At 40.5% G+C, this 24,487-nt stretch overlaps 5 protein-coding genes across 5 annotated transcripts; 3 read left to right on the forward strand and 2 right to left on the reverse strand.

Moving 5' to 3' along the window:
* Positions 1-397: 397 nt before the first annotated feature.
* On the forward strand, positions 398-6,878 carry polb (polymerase (DNA directed), beta). The gene is made up of 14 exons (XM_071523859.1): positions 398-585; positions 958-1,015; positions 1,364-1,430; positions 2,960-3,034; positions 3,147-3,205; positions 3,418-3,467; positions 3,706-3,757; positions 3,870-3,924; positions 4,053-4,125; positions 4,253-4,323; positions 4,459-4,545; positions 4,708-4,775; positions 5,110-5,249; positions 5,412-6,878. Exons 1-14 carry the CDS (start codon positions 525-527, stop codon positions 5,504-5,506), a joined length of 1,011 nt encoding a protein of 336 aa, XP_071379960.1. The 5' UTR covers positions 398-524; the 3' UTR covers positions 5,507-6,878.
* Positions 6,879-7,859: 981 nt separating this feature from the next.
* dynll1 (dynein, light chain, LC8-type 1) lies at positions 7,860-9,802 on the forward strand. The gene is made up of 3 exons (XM_071523862.1): positions 7,860-7,952; positions 8,772-8,910; positions 9,432-9,802. Exons 2-3 carry the CDS (start codon positions 8,779-8,781, stop codon positions 9,567-9,569), a joined length of 270 nt encoding a protein of 89 aa, XP_071379963.1. The 5' UTR covers positions 7,860-7,952; positions 8,772-8,778; the 3' UTR covers positions 9,570-9,802.
* Positions 9,803-10,554: 752 nt separating this feature from the next.
* Positions 10,555-13,909, reverse strand: rpl6 (ribosomal protein L6). Its single transcript, XM_071523860.1, has 6 exons — positions 13,737-13,909; positions 13,497-13,595; positions 12,712-12,855; positions 11,206-11,254; positions 10,856-11,040; positions 10,555-10,735 (listed from the first exon to the last, which is right to left on the reverse strand). The coding sequence occupies exons 1-6, from the start codon at positions 13,884-13,886 to the stop codon at positions 10,583-10,585; spliced, it is 780 nt and encodes a 259-aa protein (XP_071379961.1). The 5' UTR covers positions 13,887-13,909; the 3' UTR covers positions 10,555-10,582.
* A 1,823-nt stretch (positions 13,910-15,732) lies between these two features.
* acaa2 (acetyl-CoA acyltransferase 2) lies at positions 15,733-21,567 on the reverse strand. Its single transcript, XM_071523870.1, has 10 exons — positions 21,426-21,567; positions 19,962-20,128; positions 19,627-19,755; positions 19,259-19,375; positions 18,926-19,073; positions 18,613-18,788; positions 17,441-17,570; positions 17,231-17,301; positions 16,518-16,672; positions 15,733-16,400 (listed from the first exon to the last, which is right to left on the reverse strand). The coding sequence occupies exons 1-10, from the start codon at positions 21,439-21,441 to the stop codon at positions 16,316-16,318; spliced, it is 1,194 nt and encodes a 397-aa protein (XP_071379971.1). The 5' UTR covers positions 21,442-21,567; the 3' UTR covers positions 15,733-16,315.
* A 267-nt stretch (positions 21,568-21,834) lies between these two features.
* On the forward strand, positions 21,835-24,457 carry mrpl40 (mitochondrial ribosomal protein L40). The gene is made up of 5 exons (XM_071523900.1): positions 21,835-21,992; positions 22,597-22,680; positions 22,804-22,959; positions 23,754-23,835; positions 23,943-24,457. Exons 1-5 carry the CDS (start codon positions 21,931-21,933, stop codon positions 24,168-24,170), a joined length of 612 nt encoding a protein of 203 aa, XP_071380001.1. The 5' UTR covers positions 21,835-21,930; the 3' UTR covers positions 24,171-24,457.
* Positions 24,458-24,487: the final 30 nt, after the last annotated feature.

Raw genomic sequence — 24,487 nt, forward strand, 5'->3', positions numbered from 1 at the left:
TAAAAGTGATTTGTTTTTCAATTACTGCTTATTAATTATAAATATTGTATGATAAAGTCACAGTAGATGTATATTTTTTGAATCCTTGAAAAATAAAGTCAGTATGATGTTCAAGGAGAATCAGACATCTCTAATTCATGTTTGAATATGTGTACCAATTAATTTCACACACACTCTCTCTCTCACACACACACACACACACACACACACACACACACACACACACACACACACACACCATCAATATATTATTGAGCGCGCAACAAGTAATTTTGTTTATTCAGAGTTCATTTTACTATGAAAATTCAAACGCTATTTAAGCGGATGTCATCACCTTGAGGACCTGTGACGTCTTACGTACGCCCTGCCCCCATAACGTCGTTCGGTCATTGTTTCGCTTGGGCTAACGTTAGCTAATGTGCTAGTTAGCAGCTAAGGCTATAAATAAATAGATTAACTTTTCATACGTGCAAACAAACCCGAGTGAATTCCCGTCACACAGTTGAAAACGCGACAAATCGACGATGAGTAAGAGGAAAGCGCCCCAGGAATCCCTAAATGAAGGGATAACAGACTTTCTAGTCGGTACGTGCAGTGGAGACAGGCGGTTGAGCTGAGCTAACGTTAGCTAGCGTGTCAGCTGTGTTCCGTTGTTAAATGGCCAAGCTTCTCAGCTAACTTAGCATAAAGATACATGGGTATTTTGCTGACCATCGTAGCTTAAATTGTCCTTAAATAAATCAAAGACATATTAAAAGATGCAGTTCTTTGTAGCTACTACATTAGGCTGGCAAGAGATTCCAAGTTTCTCTGACGCAGACACTGACTGTCCTGTCATTTAAATCCCCTCTGGTTCAGCTGAGTTGGCAGTTCCTAGTGGCAATAAACTACAGACTCAGATACCGCCAGTGTGAAAGAAATATTAACAGTCCTATGTTGTATCACTTTCACCCCCAGAGCTGGCCAATTACGAGAAAAATGTCAACAGAGCAATACACAAATACAATGCCTACAGGTAAGCGTACTTCCCTTAATTTCAGAGAGGGTTGTGGGTTTGATGACTGTTCACACAATAACATTTAAGAAGGAACACATTCTCTAGTCCATGGCAAGAAAATTACTCTGTAAAATACATCCAGAGGCCCGTCCGTATGCATGGAAAATACAGACAAAACATTGAATATCTCACATTTTCCATTAGGGTGCCCAAGGAAACTTGGGTGGGGCCATCTAAGAGTTTAATGAGCAGGGGAAATCCTGAAAGTACTTTGTCCCACCTTGTAATAACTGGAATTCAGCAGAAACAATTTATTACCCCATTGTTTTGCATTTACACATAACTTTTCTTGTGTCCTGTCTGTAGGAAAGCAGCATCTACCATTGCCAAGTACCCTCAGAAGATCAAAAGTGGCACAGAGGCTAAGAAACTGGTGCGTACACTGAATACAATTTCAATGCCTTTAGTAGCTGGCTTTGTAGTTAGAGCATTTGCCAAGTATTTACAGGAATGAATCATTTTACTCTCTCAAGTACAATTCATGTACAGGAATATGACTTGGTGAAATTGGTGCTGAAACATAATGACAGCTTATGTAGTAAGTACATAATGTCACACAGCAATGCAGGGTCAACAGGACTTCACATTCAGTGAGCAGACAGTGCCGGACAAAAAATAGTAAACGATACATATCCAATATTCATTTTGCATTCAAGCAGCATGGCATACAGTACGGTTGCAGCAATAGAAAGAGATTGTGACTGCAGCAGTGCATCAGAACAGTGTGCCTCAAGAAAGTTTAATTGAGGTGGATGAAGTGCATGAGGTGATTGCTATGGCTTTTGTGGTGTGGTGCACAAGTACATTAAAAATAGTGCAAGATTGTGCGAACACAGCTGGGCAATAAATAGGGTGTAGTAAACAATAGTCAGTACCATAGGGGGAAGTTAGGTGGAATCCAGAGGTTGAGTGGGTGTATGGAGATTGAGTCTTAGGTGGGCTGGATGAGTAGGGTACAAGTCTTAGAAGTAGCTGGTCCTGCTCTGAATGGACCAGTACAGTTTTGCAGCAGTACGTTTTGGGATCAGGTGGTCGCCTAGTTGTGTAGGATTGATGGCAATCCTTCTCGCCCTTTTCTTCACCATGGCACCATGCAGCTACTTCATGGAAAGCAGCTTACTGCCCATCACTTTTTCAGCAGTGCAGCCAGCCAATATGTTGGAGCTAATGCTAGGAATAGAAGGAAGCAGAGGAGAACTAGACTGTGATAGCGGATGAAGGATGCTTTTGATTATATGCTTTATTGGGTTATCTTGATAAGGCAGGAGATATTCCCATCTCATTTGTGGGTTTTGGTGGACCTTAGCAACATGAAAGACTCAGCTGGGTTCACATTTATGCCATTAGTGCTAAATTGTGTCAGGTAAGCAAAGTTTAGATTTTATTCAACCTTCTGAATTCAGTGTTTTTCAGCAAGCTGCCTAATGTTGAAGTCATTAAGGAGTTTTGTCTTCACTTTTTGATACATTTCTTGATACATTTTATGGTGACCTGATCAGATTGTGTCTCATTAAAATATCTTAAAAGCCCTCAATGATGATTGAGGGCTTTTAAGGGCTGTTGAACTGGACCTGGACAGATGAGTTGACATTTACTATTTTCAGCTGTTTAAGGAAATGCACCTTTCATTCTGCCTCCTTGGTGATGGAGTGGATGTTAACATTCCATTTTAGTTTGCTGGTGCCCAGAAGCTGGAAATGACTCGACCATCATTTGTCCTCTCAACCACTAACGTGCTTATGTTGCTGTGGTTGTGTGTTATGTGGTGCCCTCCACTGTAGCCTGAAGATGTTTGTCATAGGTTTTTGGCAGTCAACAGCAGTTAGCTACTCTGCATGTCTTACATAATCAGTGCGGATGATAATGTTTAGCACCCTCACGTTGTTTTTCACATTTCAACAGGATGGTGTGGGAGCTAAAATTGCAGAAAAGATTGATGAGTTTCTACAAACGGGCAAGCTACGGAAACTGGAAAAGGTGAGTGTTTGGAAGCATTCATGCCAGACTGTGTCACAATTATGCTTTTAATTATAGTTTTAACTTTCACACATTACATAGAATGATGCAATGCATTTATTTTTTTCTCTAGATTCGAAATGATGACACCAGCTCCTCCATCAATTTCCTTACCAGAGTTACTGGAATTGGGTATGTCTGAGCGTTACATCGTCTAGATTCAAAACCTATTAAATGGATACTCTCAGTCAAATGCTTCATGACTAATTAAAATACACTTGGTATCCTATCACTGGCAACACTGGAGGTCTAGAGGAATGAATGGGTTGATATTTAGCTTTAGATTAAGCATATGATATTTGTTCTTTATGTAACAAACTGCATCTCTTGGGCCTTTCCTTTAGCCCTGCCGCTGCCAGAAAGTTCTTTGAGGAGGGAGTGAAGACACTAGAAGGTTTGTTTTGCAGTTTTAAGTTTCATCTTGCATTACAGTAATTTGATGAAAAGTCACCAGAGAATCTCACATTGTTTCACATACTGTTTAAACCCAGTCCTGTGTCAGTATGTCATACATACCATATCTGACATGCATAATCTAAAGCTACAGAAATGTGCAGCACGTATGGGCCTGGCAGTATGACAGTACTGAAGACCAAGTAACTGTTCTTTGACTGTTTTTGTTGTATTTTTAGATTTGAAAAAGATCGAGCACAAGCTAAACCATCATCAACAGATTGGACTCAAGTGAGTTAAGCTGAATGCTCTTACATTATTTTATAAGTTTCTACATATAGGTATACAGTATATAGTCTTACCATGAGCCGGGTTTAACAGATCTTCCTTCTGCTTCCTTCAGGTACTTTGAGGAATTTGAGAAAAGGATTCCACGAGCTGAAATGGAGAAGATGGAGGTGAGCATACATTTTGATTTTTCTCTGTGTGTGTATGTGTGTTGGTGTTCAAACAAATCAAAATCAAATCAAATGAGTTTTACCCAGAGTTGTCTTACACTGTGTATTCTCTGTATGCGTTTGTTCAGACTCTGATTCTTAAAGAGTTGAAGAAAGTCGACACAGAATATATCGGAACGATCTGTGGAAGCTACAGGAGAGGTAAAAATTTCCCTTGTTATTTATTTTAATTTGTTTCAGTTCATGACAGCAGCTAAAACTTAAGCACTGGCAATACCGATATTCACATATATTCATCTCTTTTTACTTCCATGTCAACAATTGCCAGGTGCTGGATCCAGTGGTGATATTGATATCTTGCTGACCCACCCAGACTTCACCTCTCAGACTGAGAAACAGGTAAGAGTCTCCACTGTGGCTCTGTGACCCTGTGGCAAATGTAGTGTGTTGCAATGAACTGCATTCTCACTTTTTTTTATCTTTTTAAAATTATTTTTCTTTCTATTGATCTATTGATCTGTCCTTTTCTTCCAGCCCAAGCTCCTCCATGCAGTGGTAGAACATTTGGAGTCCATCGGGTTTGTGACAGAGACTCTGTCCAAAGGAGACACCAAGTTCATGGTGAGGCCTCCGTTTTAATTTGCTTCTGCGTGCTAAGCTGTATGTTATTTGATGTGATTGGTAATTCAGTTAGCACAGTAACAAATTCAATACTGCCTTAACTTTCCTCGACCTATGAAGCACATGGCTGTGGTCACGATGTGATGGCTCTTGTTTTTCTAGGGTGTCTGCCAGCTGCAGGAGAGCAGTGAAGATGAGGAAGAGTTCCTTCACAGGCGTATTGATATTAGGTGCCATATTTTATATTGCTCTCAACATTGACATTTAGGTTTTAGGCATTTAGTAGACACTCTTATACAGAGCAACAGTGAGTAGGCAGGGGTTCAGTCTCTTGCTCAAGGACACTTTTACATGAACCATTACTATTTTAAGTAACTTTGGTTGCTGAGGGGATCAAACCTGTGATTTTCATGTCACACGGTCAAGTCACATCTCTACCCACTGCACCACCCTGCAGGCCCAGTTACATTTGAATGTACCGTAAATACAGTGAACAGGCATAATTTTATTGTTTCTGTACTTTCTTATCCATCTGTCTCCCTGTCCCATCTCCACATCCCCAAGGTTAATTCCCAAGGACCAGTACTACTGTGGTGTTCTGTATTTCACTGGGAGCGACATCTTCAATAAAAACATGAGAACTCATGCTCTGGAGAAAGGCTTCACTCTGAACGAGTACACCATACGACCACTTGGGGTCACTGGTGAGTCGTGGTCAAATGTAAACACTGCATGTCAGATTTATCAGTGCTGTGCAGGATTCTGGTCCAGCCCAGTATAGCTCCTATCATTAATCCATAATCAGTCATGCTCATGCTTTCAAATTTTAATATGTGTTGTTGTTGTTATTTGTGTATCTGTTGTAGGAGTGGCAGGGGAGCCTCTGATGGTGGACAGTGAGAGAGACATCTTTGAATACATCCACTATAAATACAGAGAGCCAAAGGACCGCAGCGAGTGAAGCAAAAGAGAGTTTTCAGTTACATATGTATTTGAAGCTACAGTTTACCTGCCAACAAAATCTGAAGCATGTTTATGAATGTGTATGTGTTAGTGTGTCAGTGTTTACATTTTAAAATATCATTCAACTGTCATTTTGAAAAGAAAACAGCTGCCAAAGCTTGTTTTAATTTTTTACCAGTTTTGGGTATAGTTTTCTTTCTATTTAAGTGCAAGTATTTAAATTGTCACCATCAATAGAATTTCAATCATAACACACAATCATGCATCAGAACTGTCAAAGTGTAGTTTTACCTCAGTTTTAATTCTCCATGGTTGTATTTATTTGAGAAAACTTAAAGGCTCCATAACTTTTCAACATTACCTTGAGAAATATTTTGCAAAAGCATGCAAAGTAATTTTAATAACAATGATGAACAGTGCTTTATATATACCACTCTTGTGTGTATATACTTTTTAACTGACATACCAAACCTTCACTGTGAAATACCTATACTAGAAACTAAAAATCTTGATTTAGGCATGCTTCTGGTGTCGCCAAATACTTTGCTGTTGCTTTGTTTGTGTACCTTGACAACAGTTGGTGCTGTTGAATACAGAAACACTTAGGCACCATGTCGCAGTGGTGCTGTTAAGACATAGTTGTGTTACACACGCAGACAGCACAGCAGCATCATTGAGTTGTGTTTGCCTACACTCCAACCAGTAGATATTTATCTTTTATCTATGATGTTATAGTTCATGCATTTCTGATTCAGCCTGGACAAACTGATAAATTGTTCGGTGTACTATTGTTATATTAATATGGGTTAAAAAGAAATGGAGGTTGACACTAACATTTTCTCCATTGTTGATGGAATTGATGCTTGATTTATGGCACAATTTCTGATGATATACAATATTTTGGGACAAAATTGACATGTTTTTTAGAGACACAGCCTACTCGTGCCTCTAAAAGTAAGATTTGAAATTGTGACAATATATTGAGCTCTAAACCTCAGTCAATGATGGGTGAGTAGGACTGTGGGTTATTTCCCTCACACATGCTACTTGTTTTCATGTTTATTAATGTTATACTTCAAGGGAATGTTTTTATTTTAGTATTTAGTGTGGTATGAGCTGATAAGAATGAATGTGTATGTGCTAGGTCAGGAGTCATTTTTGCAGATTCACAGTTCAAGTCCACTGCTATCTGATTGGAAACCTTTGATTTATGATGTTTGCAGAAATTGTAGTAAGGTTTGTGGTTTCACCTGGTCTGTCCACACCTATTGAAATATAAAAATAATAAAGGTGAACTATCTTTGTTATGGTTTGAGGTGAGTGAATAAAAGAAAAACAAATGTACATGAAAAAGTATGTGAAATGTGTTATGTGATGTCGTTTTTTGAATATTCAGTGAAAAAAGATATGAAAACATAGCCTCACCCTTGACTATTAATTTGTATATTTTGTTGTGTTAAAAACTTGTTCCAAAATGCAATTTGTTTTTTTTCTAGGCTAGATAAAAAGGCACCTCCCATAAGAATGTGTTTATCTTGTGCATCTGCCTGAAAGCTTACAACAGCAGAACTAGGTAACATGCCGTTTATAACCGTCATGTTAGCAACACGTTAGCACTTCTGATGCCCATTAATCAGCTTTATAATGTAAGAAAGAATGTTAAGCTCAAAGGAAGATTAGGCTAAATGTAAAATTTATGTGCCACTGTTGCTAACAACGTGTTATATTGGGTTGTGTAAAGAAAAACATGTAGCCTATTGGTTTAGCCTATTTTACTTTTATTTTCAATTTTAGTCGCTTCAATAACTTCGAATATCTAATAACGTTAAAGTCACACTACCATATAATATATAACATAACCGTATATTACAGTGTTAAATCAAGTGCTCATCTTGAGAAATCAGATGGGAAGAATCGGTACGGTAGGCTATAAACTTAACATCAACATGTATGGTGTAGTATGTTGTTTTTTTCTGTTTTCAGCTTGCTAAGTAGGCCTATATTGGTACGTTAAATTGCCTCCTTTACACAATGAAGTAATTAATACTACTTACTACTACTACTACTACTTTCTGCTGCAAAAGCAGCAGCAAACATATTTTCTTCTGTTTCTCGGGGTGAAATTGGCTGGCTGTTCGATTCGACCCGAGTTGAGTGACGAGCATGAGCAAGTTATTTACAGAGGTTGTCAAGGTAACTAGCCTATAACCGCAAGGCATGATGGTTTGAAATAAAACGCAGACAGAAACACCAGAAAAACAGACCAGAACCAGCCAATAGCTGTGTCCTGTGGGTTAGTACCAGCCAATAGGAGGAAGTCAAGACAGCATTCTATGGCAGTTACACACCCACATTACTTTTGTGTCAACCACTTCGCGGGAGTTGACGCTGTAGGAGCAATCGTCTCTTTAAAAGTGGGCAAACAATCTACGGACAAATCTTAGGTAAATCAAGGACTTCACATGAAATTAATTACCATAAGATGAATTTATTATCTAGTAAATGTGATCAGAACGATAAAATTTGCATTCGTGTGAAAGGACAGTGATTTATTTATTTTTTGCTGAGTGAATGAGCTGCAAGCTAACGTTGAGCGTTAACTAACGTTAGTTTGTCAGCTCATTCATTGCTGGTGGCGTGGTGTTGATAGCTAGCGATTGCTTTTCTTATAGCTAAAACCTTACTCTACCGTAAAGCCTTGTATATATTAGCAGGGAGACTTTGCATGAATTGATTCATTTTTACATTATTTAACGTTAAAGGAATTGAGTCTTGCGTTTTGCATGTTGCCTATTTGCAGAAATGTAAATGCCCAAGTTAGCCTTCATTTTGCTAGTTGCCGCACAGTTGTGAAGCCCAGTTGGATCCGATATTGTCGGGCTCATATTTCATAGGCATTCTTGCTGAAACCTCAAGGAAATTTCTGACGATAATCCTGGATGTCTTGCGTATCCATAGAAACTACGCAGAGCGCGCATCTAGCTAGCCTGGTGCTGATGGAAGTTGTTATGCAACACAAGTAGAAATGGCTAGTTCAATTGGATGTCATGTGTTAGTTATTATGTAACAATAACTTCCATTACTAGCTTGTATGTTGCTGGTTGAAAACATACATTGTCAGAAGATGGTTTCTCTTCTCTCCATACAAAGATAGTTAGCTGATTGATAAGGACTATTTGGATGCTTAGGGTCTTGTGAGTCGATTGCATAGTTGAATGCGCCTTTGAAGAAGATAAATGCCCCGCTGTGTTTTGGTTTCCCAGGGCAACCATGTCTGACAGAAAGGCAGTGATCAAAAATGCAGATATGTCGGAGGAGATGCAGCAGGACGCTGTGGAGTGTGCCACACAGGCCCTGGAGAAGTACAACATCGAGAAAGACATCGCTGCATACATCAAAAAGGTAATTACTATTCACTCTGCGCTGACGCAACGGAAATCCACCATTCACTTGCACTCACTACTAACTTGACAGCTTAATTGAATATTCTTATGCCAGTGACTGCCTTCGCAGTGCTTAACTGCCCTGTGATTATCGGTGACTGAGATAATACTAGTTATAAGATATACAGTTAATGTGTTGTATATTTAACATTTGCATCATTCTTACTTTACACACCCAACCTGGTATTTGCAATTGTCTACTCTTCCTCAGGAAACTTGTTCTTAGCTACTCTTGGGCAAACTATCCTATAATATCCATATGCCCTCTTTATGGCATCTGGTGGTGGCATTGGAGGAAGTTTTCTTAATAAGATTCATAAATTAATCCACTTTCTGTACAAACCTCTGGCCATGTATCATTGTGATAGAAATTCAGTCTGTGAAAAACATAGAAATGGAGATTGTCTAGCACACCATCCAACATGTATCTACACAAGTGATTCATCAATACAATGTCTTGTCTGTCTCTGTATCACCCAGGAGTTTGACAAGAAATACAATCCCACCTGGCATTGCATTGTTGGGAGGAACTTTGGCAGCTACGTGACTCACGAGACCAAGCACTTCATCTACTTCTACTTGGGCCAGGTCGCCATTCTGCTGTTCAAGTCCGGCTGAGAGGAATGCTCTCCCTTAACTCCAACTGACCATAAAGTACTGACTGACTCGACAGAGAGGCTCTATCATTCCTGGTCAAGGGGCACCGCCTTTTTCTGTGCTGCTTTCTACTTTGTTCTTATGTTTTTGAGAAAAAAACGTGGCCATGTAAGAGAAAAGAAACATGTATTTATTTTTGTCTTGTTACATTAGACATGTCATTTTTTTAATTAAAGCATAATTGTTTGGCTGTCTGGGTGTTACTCCTAGTGTCGTTATTTCATCACACTGCAATACTGAACACAAATCATGGAATCAGGATGTTTATAACCAATGTGTAACGATTTGTTGGTATTGAGATTTACTTATAGATGAAGGCTGACTGTTGCATACATTCTTTAATGTAGGAAATATTAAGGACTACAGATCAATAAGTCAGCACCACTGAAGTGGCACTGGCCAAATTACAAGATTACCTAGTTCCCACTCATGATAGCAATCACTTATCTTATTCCCTTGGCCATCATGTATATAGAAAATCTTCTGGGTTCAGTACTTGGGAAGGGCATGAACCAAGTCTTTGGGAACGACATCAAGGAACTAAGTGTATTGTAATTGAGGTCAACAAGTTCAATATGAATGAGTCAATGCTTAAATGAGCCTGCTCTTATGATTTACATATTTTAGCATTCACCTTGAACGGCCCTCAGAGGCACATTTCATTTGTGCCATTGTCAGTTTCAAGGGAAAGCTCAGTCCTTACCAGATGCCATAGAACCCATTTTGTGGTAAAAATAAATCACTGCATCTACCAGTTTAGTGCCACACATTTTTACCTAGGACAAGAACTGCAAAACCTCTTCGGTCTACACACACCAACTTGTACATGCCCAAGAGGTTTTATGTCGGTAGGACGACCAGGATATTGATGACTGTCCCGCTAGGATGCTTAGAAATTACATCTGACATGTACAATTCCATTACAAACAGACAACTGATGGCATAGGACTGTGGTACTCTTTATTACAACACATTTAGAAAACCAGCTTGTGTGGATAGACACCATTGGACAGGCAGAAAGTAGAGCGCAGGTAGCCCTTCAGCTGAGGGACCTTCTTGATGAGGGGCAGGAGCTGAGAGTCCACAGCCTTCTGGTCCTCCTTCCTCTGCTCTGTCAGCTGGTACTTCTGTAGATGGAGATGAGAGAGAGAAAAAAAAATGAGTAAAGAACAAATAACCTGTGAGTGTTTAGTCACAAAACATAATTGTACAAATGCGTTTTCTCAGCCAATATGCAAGTATGTCACCTCTTTCTCTGTGTCAAAGATCTCTCCCTCCTGGTGACGGGGCCTCCTCAGCCTCTTCTTCTTGAAGTAGGCATCGGACAGAGTCTTGGGGATCTTCATGCCAGAGATGTCAACTTTGGTGTTTGTGGCGATGACAAACTTCTGGTGTGCCCTGCGCAGAGGGACTCTGTTCAGCGCAAGAGGGCCTAGGGGGGTTCAAAGAAGGAAACACTTAGGACAACAGTATAAAATGCCACAAGTGACATTGGTGCGGCCACTTGCAGTGCAGTAAATTACACTTTATTGCCATCACATGGGAACTGATCACTCCAAACAGCTTCGCCACCAAAACATTCATTAGTTATCCTCACCAGTGACAAGCAAGAGACCACTTGAGAGCTGCTTCAGGAACACCACGCGCTGAAAAACAAGGAGACAAAAGGCTTATTTAGTACACGTTTGTGTGTGTGTTGGGCGCACACAAAAATCTGATGTTTATATTTTTATTCAAGCTGAAGGATGTGTGATCTGAGGTGAACATACTTAAGGATTCTCTAGATCACTTCTAAAACATGACGAACCCAATTACAACACCAACCATTGCGGCAATAAATAAGGGAATATTAACTGCCAAGCTGAATATATACAAAAGCTCCCTCGAATATACAGCTCAAGAGACTGGCAGGGCAGTGAACCAAGACAAAACCCCCAAACAAGCATTTCACTGCCACTGCGTCAAAGATTCATAATATTTGTGCAATTTGAATAAGACCATTTAATATCTGCAATCCATTTACATAAATCTACACCACACAAGCTGTTTTCGGGAGGAAAAAAGATCTACTTGACACATACTCCCAATTTTATCAAGAGGCTTCTCTGCCTGTCAGCTTCATAGCTGACACATTATTTAGGTCAACCATTGCTCATAGTGTGTGGGCACAGCTGCGTACTTCCATAACTTGCCCATGTAGTGTTTGCGTGTGGGAGGGAGGGACAATGTCTCTGGAAGCAATGGTGTGTGAATGTGTATAAATCCTAATTAGTGATGTGTCCAGCACAAACATTAAACCCACAACGTGTGGTTAAGCAGAGAATATTTGTTTGCAAAAAACAAACAAGGGTTGTAAAGTGGTCTGAAGGTTAGGGAGGTGGACCTGCAACTGAATAACCACCGTTTTGATCCCTGCACCAGTCAGTGTTGGGCTGAAAGATACAGACAAAAATCTAATTGCGATTGCAATTTAAACTGAGATTCATATCACAATTTTTTCTTGTCATACATTTTTTGGAACTATAAAATTGTTTTAAAAAAAAGTGATTGTTAAAAAAACAACAGATGTCAGTTTGCAGGATTTACTGAGTGAGTATGATGAAAGGTTTTCACCAATATTGTACTTGATTCATGGACCAAAGATTACCTGGAGCTCTAAAATATATTATTTATAAGTCAATTTTGGACACCCCTCTCTCTGTGATTTGGAAATTGCAGAAGTTCATCTTGCGATTTCGTTTGTTTCTTTTCGATTAATTGTTCAGCTCTAATCCGTGTCTTGTGAATCTGCCTATTGAAAATGGCCGATAGAATCCTGCACTTTGACCCCCATGGTGGACCCCATATTATTGTGATGGGATACATGCACCCCAGGAAGAACATGTGAACAGTCTCTGCCTCTGGACATACAGTCGAGGAACTGCACCCGCTTGTATAGGGGGCATTACACCATCACCATGTGTTAGGTGCCCCTTTGTTTTTCCAATCTCCCTGAATTTCAAACAACTTGTGCTGTGTTATGTGAATTGAATCCCTGAAGTTTCTGCTTAACCACGAGCGCATACAAACACTATTGCAAATATGAGCAAGGAACAGTCCTCACCTTTCCACGGTGGCGACCGGTGAGCAGGATGAGGACAGATCCCGGGGTGATGGTGGCACGCAGCTTCCTCTTGTGCTGGCTGAAGGGCTTCTTCCCGTGGCTCTTGAGTTTACGGGGAACATCCTCTGTGGGGTAGTAGCGGGGCTAGGGGAGGAAGAACATACAGAAAAATGTAATCATCTTCATTTATTTTTGCTGGAACAATCCAGGGGAGAGTATGAGCATTCAAAACAAATAAAAGCATGTTACTTTGCATTTGACAGGAATGACTATACTGGTCAAAGAGTTTTAAATGCACAGGTATTTAACACATATCTTCTGATATGACCCCCCTCCGTCCAGGATGCTCTACAACTTGGCAAAGTTAAACCTCATGGTGATTCAATCTATTAAAAGTTGTGCTATTTTGCAGTTACCAAAATAGCCTGCACATAGCCTTAATACTCTGGCAAGTGTATGTGGTAGATAACAATTTCATGCACCTTGTGTCGCATTTAAAATTGAAAACCCAACTGAACAGTTCACTTCACACCACAGGCTGAAATGAACATGGGTGGCACAGGTAGGCGTGTGTGGAGGGGGGTGGGGTTAATTTCCTTGGCTCTGGTGTTGTGAGTGTGCCTCCTCCCTGGCCACCATGCCATACTTAACCTCACCTGAGGCACAAGCCACATGGAAAGTTATGTGAACCATTACTATGATCTCAATTTGGTTCCAGTTGTCACAAGCTGTATGTGACTTAGGAAATCTGAAGGGAAAAACATAAGGGATCATGTAGCGCTCACCATCTTGCGCAGCTTGACGACACGAGTGCCTCCATTCTTGTCTCCTCCAACAGTCTTGATGACGGTGGCTTGGGGCTTCACCTTCATCTTCTTCTCAGTCTGAAGCAAAAGCACAGTGTTGCTTTAAAAAGATGCAACCCACAGGAAAAAGGTATAGAGGCATGCCTGCCAACAGACCAACTTTAACAAGAGGTCTATGTATTGATACATATATATTATACATGACGGTCCTCCCCTCACCTTGGTCTCAGTGGTCTTGGTCTTCCTCTTGTACATGGCTCTGCGGGCATACATGGCAGAGCGGGAGTAGCGGCCAATGCCCCGGGCCAGAACCGGGTTCCGGCTCCCGTGCTTCTTCTTGGCAGCCTTCTTCTTGTCTCCCTCTGCCATCTGAACCAATTCAAGATAAACACAGGTAATTAGAACACAAGTAGTACTCAATCACAGAGAAAGTGTCTTGTATCAATGGCAACTGCAGCATGCACGTTAGTTATGTCCCCTCTGACTTTTAACAACACAATGAATATGTTCACTGCAAACAAATGCCTTAACTTTAACATACTGAGGAAAGAATGATAAAAAATCGTTTGGTCGCTTGCCTAACTCTACAGACAGCGCATTGTAAAGAAGAGCATGACAAGTGGCTAGCACTTAGCTACCTCGTACAGTTGAGTTGCTTCACTTGCTAGCCAGCCACTGAACTTTACAGCATATTCATCAAGCTATAGAGTATGTTCACGGGAAATAAAATGACACGACAGTCGTATCATATAGCTCAATGATGTAGCAAACTCTTACAATGGAAAAACGTTTTTTAATAGCCAGCGTTCGTGATCAACATTGTGCCTGACGTTACAACGCGTAGATAGCACGAAGGCTAGCCGGCGGCCTACAACTGCCGACACACAAATCTGTTTATTACAGAGTTATCATTGATAAAACAACACAATAACTATACTCATTTGATCATCTAAACACATAGATCAGTCTCGTGATGTTCGAAAAGTACGATGTTTATTCAATAACATAGATGAAAACAGATTTTGTTCCTACAGTAATGTGGGGGCAAGGCTTCCTTACCTTTGCTATGAAAAAAAGACCGACATCCGGGGATGTGACGCATATAAGGACGCTGCATAATGACGTTGACGCAGGCAGCGTCGTTTTTCAGGGTTGTCATGGCCCTTGTAGTTTTTTTGTTTTTTTACTTTTTATTAATTTATTAACAAACAGCATGGTAAACAAATAGAAAAAACATAAACAGATAGAGCCAGGGGATCAGAACACTGACAGAAATCATAAATCAGTTCACAAAAATGTTATACAGGGTACATAAATTTATGGTTTTAATAGCTTTCCTATTTTTAGAATAGGATTGTTGTAATGTATTGTTTGATTTCATTTTCAAAAATTAAAAAAGATGGTTTATGACTGGAAAACTTAGATTTATGAATATGTGATTTTGCAAGTAATAGAATCAAATTGATGATATAGTATTGATTTGCTTTGGTAGTCCAAATTAAAAAATGTTGAGAGTGACGTTCCAAGGGAAATCAAATACTATTTTCTATGCGTAAACCCAAATCCTATTGGTAAAAAGATAAAACCAAAAAACTGACTGAATATGCGGGCCTGTGGATAAAAATAGGCGTAGATTTAGGCTACCTAGAACCATGCAAAAGGGTGAGAAACTCTTTTATCTCCCTGCCACCCAACCTGCTAAATCCTCACATGCCAGTTGATGACTGCTCCATATATGACAAGGTTTAGGTTTTGCACTAACGATGGATGAGGTTCATGGTCATGTTGGTTGTGATGTAACTGTAGTGATGATGGGGCTGGGTAGTGACAGTTGGATGTATTTTGTTTTATGCTATAAGTAAGATTTTATGTTCATTGTATGTATTTCATGTTCTATGTTTTTTAAGTGGATGTTATATACATTGTATTTTACATATTTTGTGCTTTAAGTTTACGTATAATGTATTTTATGTATTTTCACCTGACTGCAAGAAGAATTTCCCTCTGAGACAATAAAGTTGAACTGAATCTATTTGTCAAACATCCATATTCCCGGCAAAACCAGAAAAAACACGGTGAACACGCAATACATGGACACAGGCTGCTGTACTACCAATACTGCCAAGAGCTGATGCGTCTCAGTGGTTAATTGAATACAAGTCTTAATCAGTAATGAGAGTTTATACAAAAAAACTTTTTTTTTTTCAAACTGTACTTTATTTAGAGATGTTCTTTGACACAGAAATACAAAATCATTCTCTGCTGGAGCCCTGACAGTTCAGACATATTTTTGGGCAAAACTGATCCCTGATATGGAGTGACTAAGAGCATTTTAAGGCAAAAGTTAGAGTTAGAGTGCTTTCCTCCACATGCAAATAGCCCATTTCCCCCAATCCAACCTCAGACCCAATACATACTGTACTTTGAATGAATAATATACTACAGAGGTAAATGTGGCCTAGGAGCTACGTCTGTACTCGAGGCACACACAGAAAACAGCCTCTCGCACACCAGCACACTGGCTGGACAAAAACACGAGTTAGCCCTGTATATTCACAAGGCTTCAAGGCAACATTAGACAGGAACAGCAAAATGAGTGTTGAATGTTAGTCCTTTTCTGTACCAGGGTAAACACAATCAGTAGAGCCTCACCAGTGATCATTTGCCAGAGTATGTATGTGTAGATGGGTGCCAAAATCAACTTTTTTCTAGTGTGGGTCAATGGCATAATATTGCTGGTTATATGTGAGCGGACGGTGATTGCGTAGGAGATTCTTCTGAGCATATCGACGGCTTCTTCACTGCATGTTCTCAAGGATGATGGCAATGCCCTGGCCACCGCCAATGCAGGCAGAGCCAACAGCGTACTTGCCCCCTCGTCGCCTGCGAGAAGAGAAACCAATTATTCCAAGCTACTGAATGGACAAACATCCCAATGGAGATATTATACACATCAATAATATGTAATGACACATTAATAATCAGCAATGACAAGGCTACCTGAGCTCATGAACCAGGTGGGCAGTGATGCGTGCTCCGGAAGCTCCAAGAGGATGACCGATGGCAATAGCGCCGCCGTTAGTATTGCTCTTCTCTGGATCCAGGCCAAGCGCCTTGGAAACTGCCAGGTACTGAGCAGCAAAAGCCTCGTTCACCTGTGCAGAGCAAAGGAGAGCTTAGAGATCCATAATCACTATCAGAATCAACCCACACACATCAGTATGGATATTGTAGCAGGGTAATTCAGCTCTGCCACAATATGATAAAGCCACTATATAAAGGTGTGATATACACTACCAGTCAAAGGTTTGGACACACCTGACTGAATGTACTATGCTTTTCATTATCTTAAAGCCATTTTGATCTAAAGGTTTATGCTTAAATGCTTGAAATGTGTTTTTTGGACAAATATAAATAGTGAAGTTGATGCCTATGTATGAATTTCTTTCCAAAGCCTTTGCCTTTCCATCAAGGCAAAGGGCGGCTACTTTAAAGAATCTAAAATATAAGATAGTTTTGATTTGTTTAACACTTTTTTGGTCACTGCATAATTCCATTTGTGTTATTTCATAGTTTTGATGTCTTTACTATTATTCTAAAATGTGAAAAATAGTAAAAAATAAAGAAAAATATGTGTGTCCAAACTTTTGACTGGTAGTGTACGCTAAGGTAGGGAGTCACAGAGATTCATTTTTTCCATTATGGTAACATACCTCCACAAGATCCATGTCGCTGAGAGAAAGGCCGGCCTTTTTAAGAGCTTCTGTGATTGCTGGAACTGGGCCTAAGATGATTAAAGGACACCAGACACTCTTACTGTAAGAAACCATGCCAAATCCTATGACATTTTCTTTTAGGTAAAAGGAATGCATAAGGTATTTGCTCAAATGTTACAGCATCTCCGTCACACTCATGTCACTCACCAATTCCCATGATGCTTGGGTCACAGCCTGACACATGATAGGCCACTATTCTGGCCAATGGAGTGAGCTTGTGCTCTTTCAGCGCATCCTCGCTTGCGATCACCACAGCAGCAGCTCCGTCAGAGACACCCTGGAGATGAGGAGGAGCATGTTGTATTTGGTAATGGTATTTTTCATTGTAGATATGAGAATACTATTTATTGAAAATGCTCTTTTACTGTCTCCCATTTAAACTGTTGCCACAGATGAGACTGCAGCAATATACTGTAATTACCTCCGCCAAGGAGGTTATGTTTTCGGTGCCATTTGTCTGATTGTTTGTCTGTTTGTTGTCTGTTAGCAGGATTACAGAAAAACTACTGGCCCGATTTTCATGAAACTTGTGGAAGGGTGTAGCATGGGCCAAGGAAGAACCCATTACATTTTTTTTTTTAAGGCATTTTTATGCTTTATTACATAGAGACAGTGTGAGAGATAGATAAGAAGGTATGGGAGAGAGAGAGGGGACGACATGCAGCAAATGGCCGCGGGCCAGATTCGAACCCGGGTCGCTGCGGAGCGACTGAGCCTTACATGGTACGCACTCTACTCGGTGAGCCACCGGGGCACCCCAGAACCCATTAAATTTTGGAGCGGATCCGGATCCGACTCACGAACAAGCAATAATAGCACAAAACTTGGCGGAGGTCTGCACTCTCCGAGTGCCCTTCTAGTTCCTAATGGATTGTTAAAAGAGCCAATACACGATCCAAAACCTAAAAAGGCTTGACCCACACCAGATAACACAAACATGTGAATGGACATTGTTTCATTCCCAAATGGACTGACTACTTTCTTAATATTGGGTAGTACTGCCTTTAAATACCATATTAAATAAGATGGTGAGAAAATCTTGTGTCTTCATAATCAATTCAACTTTTCAGGTCTCGTCTTTAGCTTGACCATTATGCAATTTTGAGTTTATCCAATGTGTTTTGAAAGGATTTCATAAATTTTCTCTTTTCACATGACAGTAACAATGAGCTTTAAACACATTCTGAAGCTGCAAAATATTTGTTTACAATTGTATAGTTTGGAAACACTGGTGTGGGAATGGAATGGGTAAAGTTGATAAAATGATAATCTCAAAACTTCACAAAAAGGGGGTGAACAATGTGGTGGACTGGGCTCACCGATGCATTGGCAGCAGTAACAGTTCCTCCCTTCTTGAAGACAGGCGGCAGTTTGGCCATCTGCTCCAGTGTGGTCTGGGGACGAGGGTGTTCATCCTGAGCCATAGGCACTTTGCCTTTCTTGGCCTTCACATCAATGGGAGCAATTTCTGCTGCGTAGTGACCAGCCTCATGAGCTGCAGATATAAAAAAAAAAAAGTTAAGATCCCAACAATAAAGACTGAACTTGTGTTCTACAGGGCAGAAACTAGATATCTTAAATATGTGTAGGGTAACCAGAGCATGGATCTATTAGACATGCAGCTGCTCTCACCTGCCTTCCACCTCTGCTGGGTCTGGTGTGCGTACTTGTCGCAGTCTTCCCGTGTGATCTCGTATTTCTCTGCCAGGTTTTCTGCTGTGATGCCCATGGGGATCTTGACATGCAGGTCAGTCAGCCCCGCCCACAAAGTGTCCTCCAGCTGTCAAGGAGATGACGAGACGTTTATGAAGGACCGCATCTCTGTTCCCTACTGGCCAAGGTATCTTGTGATAGAGAATTTTTTTTTGGTCTTATCCTTTGGAGGCCTTTGGAGTTACATGAACAAACTGTGTTCATGTATAAATAAGGAATTATAGTGAGTGGAGAAAATTACAAAACACAAACCTTGAGGTCAGCTCCAAACCTTGTACCAAATCGTATGTTGCGAACAGCGTACGGAGCCTGGCTCATACTCTCCGACCCGCCGCACAACACCACCTCTGACTCCTTCAGGCAGATCTCCTACAAACACACACACACACAACACACTCATTTTTCGTTTTGTTTATAAACAATGGTAAGACACATAATATGTATCACAATTGATATGATGATAGTATGAAATATTGTGATTGTACTAATGCAGGGACTAAGGTCTTTGTGACATATTTGATACAGTAATTAACTTTAATTAACTTGTTCACAGTGAACTTGTTTAACTGTAAACAATGTTTTTGCCATGAGGAACATCGTCTGTTATTGGAAGTGCTTACTTGAGCACCATTGATGATGGACTGAAAACCAGATCCACACAGCCTGTTCACAGTAAGAGCAGGCACTGGGATGGGAACGCCACACCTCAGACCCACATGACGTGCAATGTAGGGTGCATCGGCAGAGCTCTGAAATTGAAAGGTGGAGGGGGAGGGGAGGGGAGGGGAGGGTGGAGGTAGACACAGAGGAATGAAAAGTGAAAAGGGGAGGACCAAATTTAAGTCAGCACACACATAAATAACTTTTCCTTGCTATGGTCCTTGTGGTCTGAATCTGTTGATGTTCCTGTTGTTGAAAACAAGTGGAACTCAGCTGACTGTTGCATTTACAATACCTGCATGACATTCCCCATGATGACACTGTTTACGACTTCGGGAGCCACGCCCCCTGCGGCGAGGGCAGCCTTGGCCGCGTGCTCAGCTAGGTCCGTGGCACTGTGGTCTTTCAGCACTCCACCGTAGGTACCGAACGGAGTGCGCTTGGCAGACACAACGAATACACCTGCAGAGAGACAGAGCATTCCAGCTGCTTACAGGGCTTCCTCCTACACACAGTGACTATCCTCATACTCTAGTGTCCTGAAATGCAAAATAACCAGTTTATAAATGACAGTACAATTCCCTTATTAGGACACATGTTTATCAATAGGCAGAGAGGGGAAAGATCAACTGTTTAAACCTAATCCGCGACCCTGCACCAGTCAGCTGTGACCATACCCCCCCCCCAGCCCCTCACCATAACCTGCACCAGAACTGGCACTAATCACAATCACAATCCCCAGACTCAAATTTATTACACTGGATAACGACACTTTGGACATTGAGACACTTTTTAATTGTTTTATATTTATATTGCTATATTGTTTATTATATATTGTTATATCCTTTCTGCACTATTCTTATTCTATTATTTTTTATTACCTTCCCGGTACTTTGTTCTGCTACTGTACTGTACATTGCTGCTGTGACACCCGAATTTCCCCTAGGGGATCAATAAAGTGCAGCTTATCTTATCTTATCTTAACTGATCAAGTGCGTCAAGATGACAGCCTCCTGAATTTAAATCAATAAATCCCTGGCTGGCTCACCTCACAGTGACAGCACAGTGCCATCCATCCATTTGTTGTGTCTCGGTCTCTTATCGGTCCAACCTGGCAACAGTGGATGTTGACACTGGGACAGTTTGCACTGTGTGATAACTTTGAAAATCAGGAGGCTGTCATCTTTGAGCATTTGTCCCATTAAATTATGTTTATGTAAAGAATTTCGCTGAATTTATATTAACTAATTGAATTGTACTGGATTTAAAATAAAAATGCATTCCAGCTTGGCTGACAGAAATACTCTATACGTTCTCTCTGTGGTTAGTCTGGTAAAATACAAAGTGGAACAGACAGAGATGAAGGGACAGAGTGAAAAAAGAGTGAAATGAAGGAACAATTATTTAAATCAAAGACAAAATAATGGAAAGGTGAAAAATGAACAGAACATTTCTATTAAAAATGTATTGAAGGGGCTGCAGTCTGGAGTTGCTGACCATACTTCCAGTCACCTTTCCCCTATTTCACAGTAGAGCATACATCAAGACCATACAGCTATCCTGCCGTCCAAACATTTAGACTTAAATTAAGTGTTGACTTAACATTGATAACATTCAATTTGGATTATTGTGATGATTGTGAATTAGACTGCTGCACAAATCAGATGTAACGTTAGTGACTTTAATGAATCAGTGAATAAAACACAGCAAGACAGCAGCCTGCATGTCTGGTTGACTGACTGAACTGAAACTGGTTTACCTCTGAGAAGCGCCATGATGTCGATTCAACAATCCACGAAAGTCGAGAAGAAAGTAGATTTTAACAGCGGTTTTGTCTGTGGCACTCTCAGTTCACCGGGGCTGTATATGAAGGAACGAGACGCCTGACCTTTTCCCTAAATAATGTGACGTAAGTTTCTAATCGGACAATAACATTCGACAAATATGTCACGCCTACTAAGTAAAATTAAGAACTTTTGCAAGGGTAAAAAAATCACCAATGTAACACGTCATGTTATTGACGATATTTATAATGCGGCCAATAGTTTGCCCATGTCCCGTTTTCCTGCTCAAACAAAAATCCTCGAAAGTGCCACCGCGAAATCTGTCATACGACTTTGATGTTCAACGTCATCTGCCCGCGCCATCTCCGTTCTGTCGCCGCTGCATCAGTCAAGGGGACAAGCAATGATATGATTTGTAGCTGCATGTGGACATCTCTTTCTCCGAGTATGTGTTTATAGTGAAGCAACAAAGTAGAAACCATGTCTCTCGCTTTATCGCGTTCCCTCTGCAGGGTTTTATCCCGGCAGACTGCTACATCCAGGTGAGTAGGTCCAGTTGGATATTATGACCTGTCTCTGGTAGCTAGCAAAGCCGCAGCTCGCTGGGTTAGGTTTTGCCTGCCGTACCATGTCAACACAACCATCAGCTAAATGCTGCTAACTTTGGGCTGTGGTTGATAAAATTGTCTCGTCCACATAACCGTCCAGCAAATAGCATATTGTCTCCTCTACCAGATACTCTGTTCAGCCACGTTCGATGATGTTTTTATACTATTAAAACGATATTGAAAAATTATAGTTTTTTTGTTTTTGTTTTTTTAGATTAAATTGATACAGGACTCTTGATTTGTTTTAACTTGGCGTGGTGTTCTACGTTTAGACTTGAGACTTGACATTAATGACATGGACTTGACTTGGTAATCTACATTTAGACTTGGGCCTCAAGACTTGAGACTGGCCTGGGATTCATGCAAAGTTGACTTGGTCACACCTCTGGTGGTTATCAATCGCTGTGAGGTTCTTTTCTAAATTAATTTGGCTGGTAAGACTGTCAAAGAGACTGCTGCTTCTTCCAAATCACTAGAGAAAGTTAGATTCCTACCAAGGATGATGTACCACCGACTTTTATTCTGTATTATTTTACAGCTTTTTGATGGGAGAAAATTGCCATGCTGTACAAAGTCCTTGGTTTGCATCGGTGATGACACTGAAGACATCTGCTCCCCTAAGGTAATATGGTTCAGTCCAGACTGTGTGACTTGAGATGTTGTCATAACAAGTAACGCAGTTAAACATATCTACATCCATATCTACATCATGTCTGAATTTGTGCGCTGCTTTGTATTATGTAAGAGGGGAGCCCAGAAAGAAGAAGAAAGTGGACCCCAGGAGGGAGCAGGTTATGAGGGAGAGAATGAGAAAGAGGCTGAGGAGGCTGGAGAAGGTCCCACCTGAGTTCATCCCCATAGAGGACTTCATCACTCCGGCCAGATTCCTGGATGAAACAAGGTGCAGTTCATATCACTTCTGTCCACCATGCAGATATGTTCACCATATTTTATACATTGATTCATCATCTCAAAAGTTAATTCTTACTTTTGCTTAACATATTCTCCATTTACATGCTTCTACTCGGACATAATATCTGCAAGCATAAAATAAATTTTCACTTTTATGCTGACAACACAATACACAATATTGACAATGATATTGCGATTATTTTGCTTAATATTGCTATTGAGATATCAATTGTAATACAATATACAGACACAGGTATTTCAATATTTTAGATGCAGCAGCATTTTTACTGGAACAAACAGACAAGATCACATCACCTCGATTTTATCATCTATAGGTTACCTGTTAAGGTTTAGAATTGACTTTAAGATTTTACTGATCACTTTTAAGGCACAGATTTAGGGATCAGTCTGGCACCAAACTATATCACAGTCCTTTTAACCCCATATGAGCCGGATCGGAGCCGGAGGTCCTCATGTAGATCTCGACTGGCTGTTCCAAAATGTACATCAAAAAGCCGATCAGGCCTTTGGCATCAGAGCTCCCAGACTTGGGAAGGACCTGCCTGAGGAGCTCAGGCTGGAGAAATGATTTCTTAAAACACATTTTTATAGCCTAACTTTTATGTATAGGTCTTGTCTTTCACCTAAATTTTGATGGTTTACTTTTATGTTCTTACCTTGCTTTCACTTTGCTGTCAATTATTTACTCCCTTATGAAGTGTTTTGTAACCATTTTAAAAAGTGCTATATAAATAAAGTTTATTTTCACTATCTCTTACAAAGGGAACGCTCTACACCAAGGCTGTCCTTTGAGGAGAGCGAGCGCCGAGCTCTGCTACTGAAGGAGTGGAGTCGTTACAAACAGGTTATCTGACTTACTTTTCACAACTCCATCACTTTAAAACTCTGCCCAAACCACAGCATCACATACAGCTTCTGGGCTAAATGTGCTCATCGGTCTTTTTGTTGCAGAAGCAGCACATGGCTGAAATGGAGGCTATTGAAGTTGCTCTGGAGGCCCAGAGGGAAGCGCTGCAGGAGCTCAAGATCGAGTCTGAGGAGCTTTACCAGGCAGCGCTGAAGCCAGACACCCTTCTCTTTCCCTTCAGTCACAAAGGACCCAGCTACACACCGCCCAAGGCCAACTATGATGCACCCGATGGCAAATACAATGACATCACCAAAGTCTACACTCAGTGATGAAAATGGAACATATATGTGGGTGCAGCTGGTGTGTAAATTGTCACTTACTGTGTGTCCTTACATGATTCAACCAGCCAAACAGATGAAAGAGGATCAGAAATCGAGGCTTTCAACAGCCTAAGTGCTGAGGAAGGGACAGATATTTCCAGATAACAGTATGATCACTTCAGTTCTATCATAGATTTTTATCAAATGTGTGAACATTAGTGAATTAGAACTATTGAATCTAGTTAGTTTGTTTTTCCACATCCATGCCTCTGTATAAAACATAACTTGTAAGTAAACCAATATAAATTAAAATTTACATTGTTTTT

The sequence above is a fragment of the Centroberyx affinis genome, unplaced genomic scaffold, assembly GCF_046629955.1.
Source record: "Centroberyx affinis isolate AG114_WGS23_722 - 3 ecotype Tasmania unplaced genomic scaffold, CSIRO-AGI_Caff_v1 ptg001129l_1, whole genome shotgun sequence".
Classification (NCBI taxonomy): domain Eukaryota; kingdom Metazoa; phylum Chordata; class Actinopteri; order Beryciformes; family Berycidae; genus Centroberyx; species Centroberyx affinis.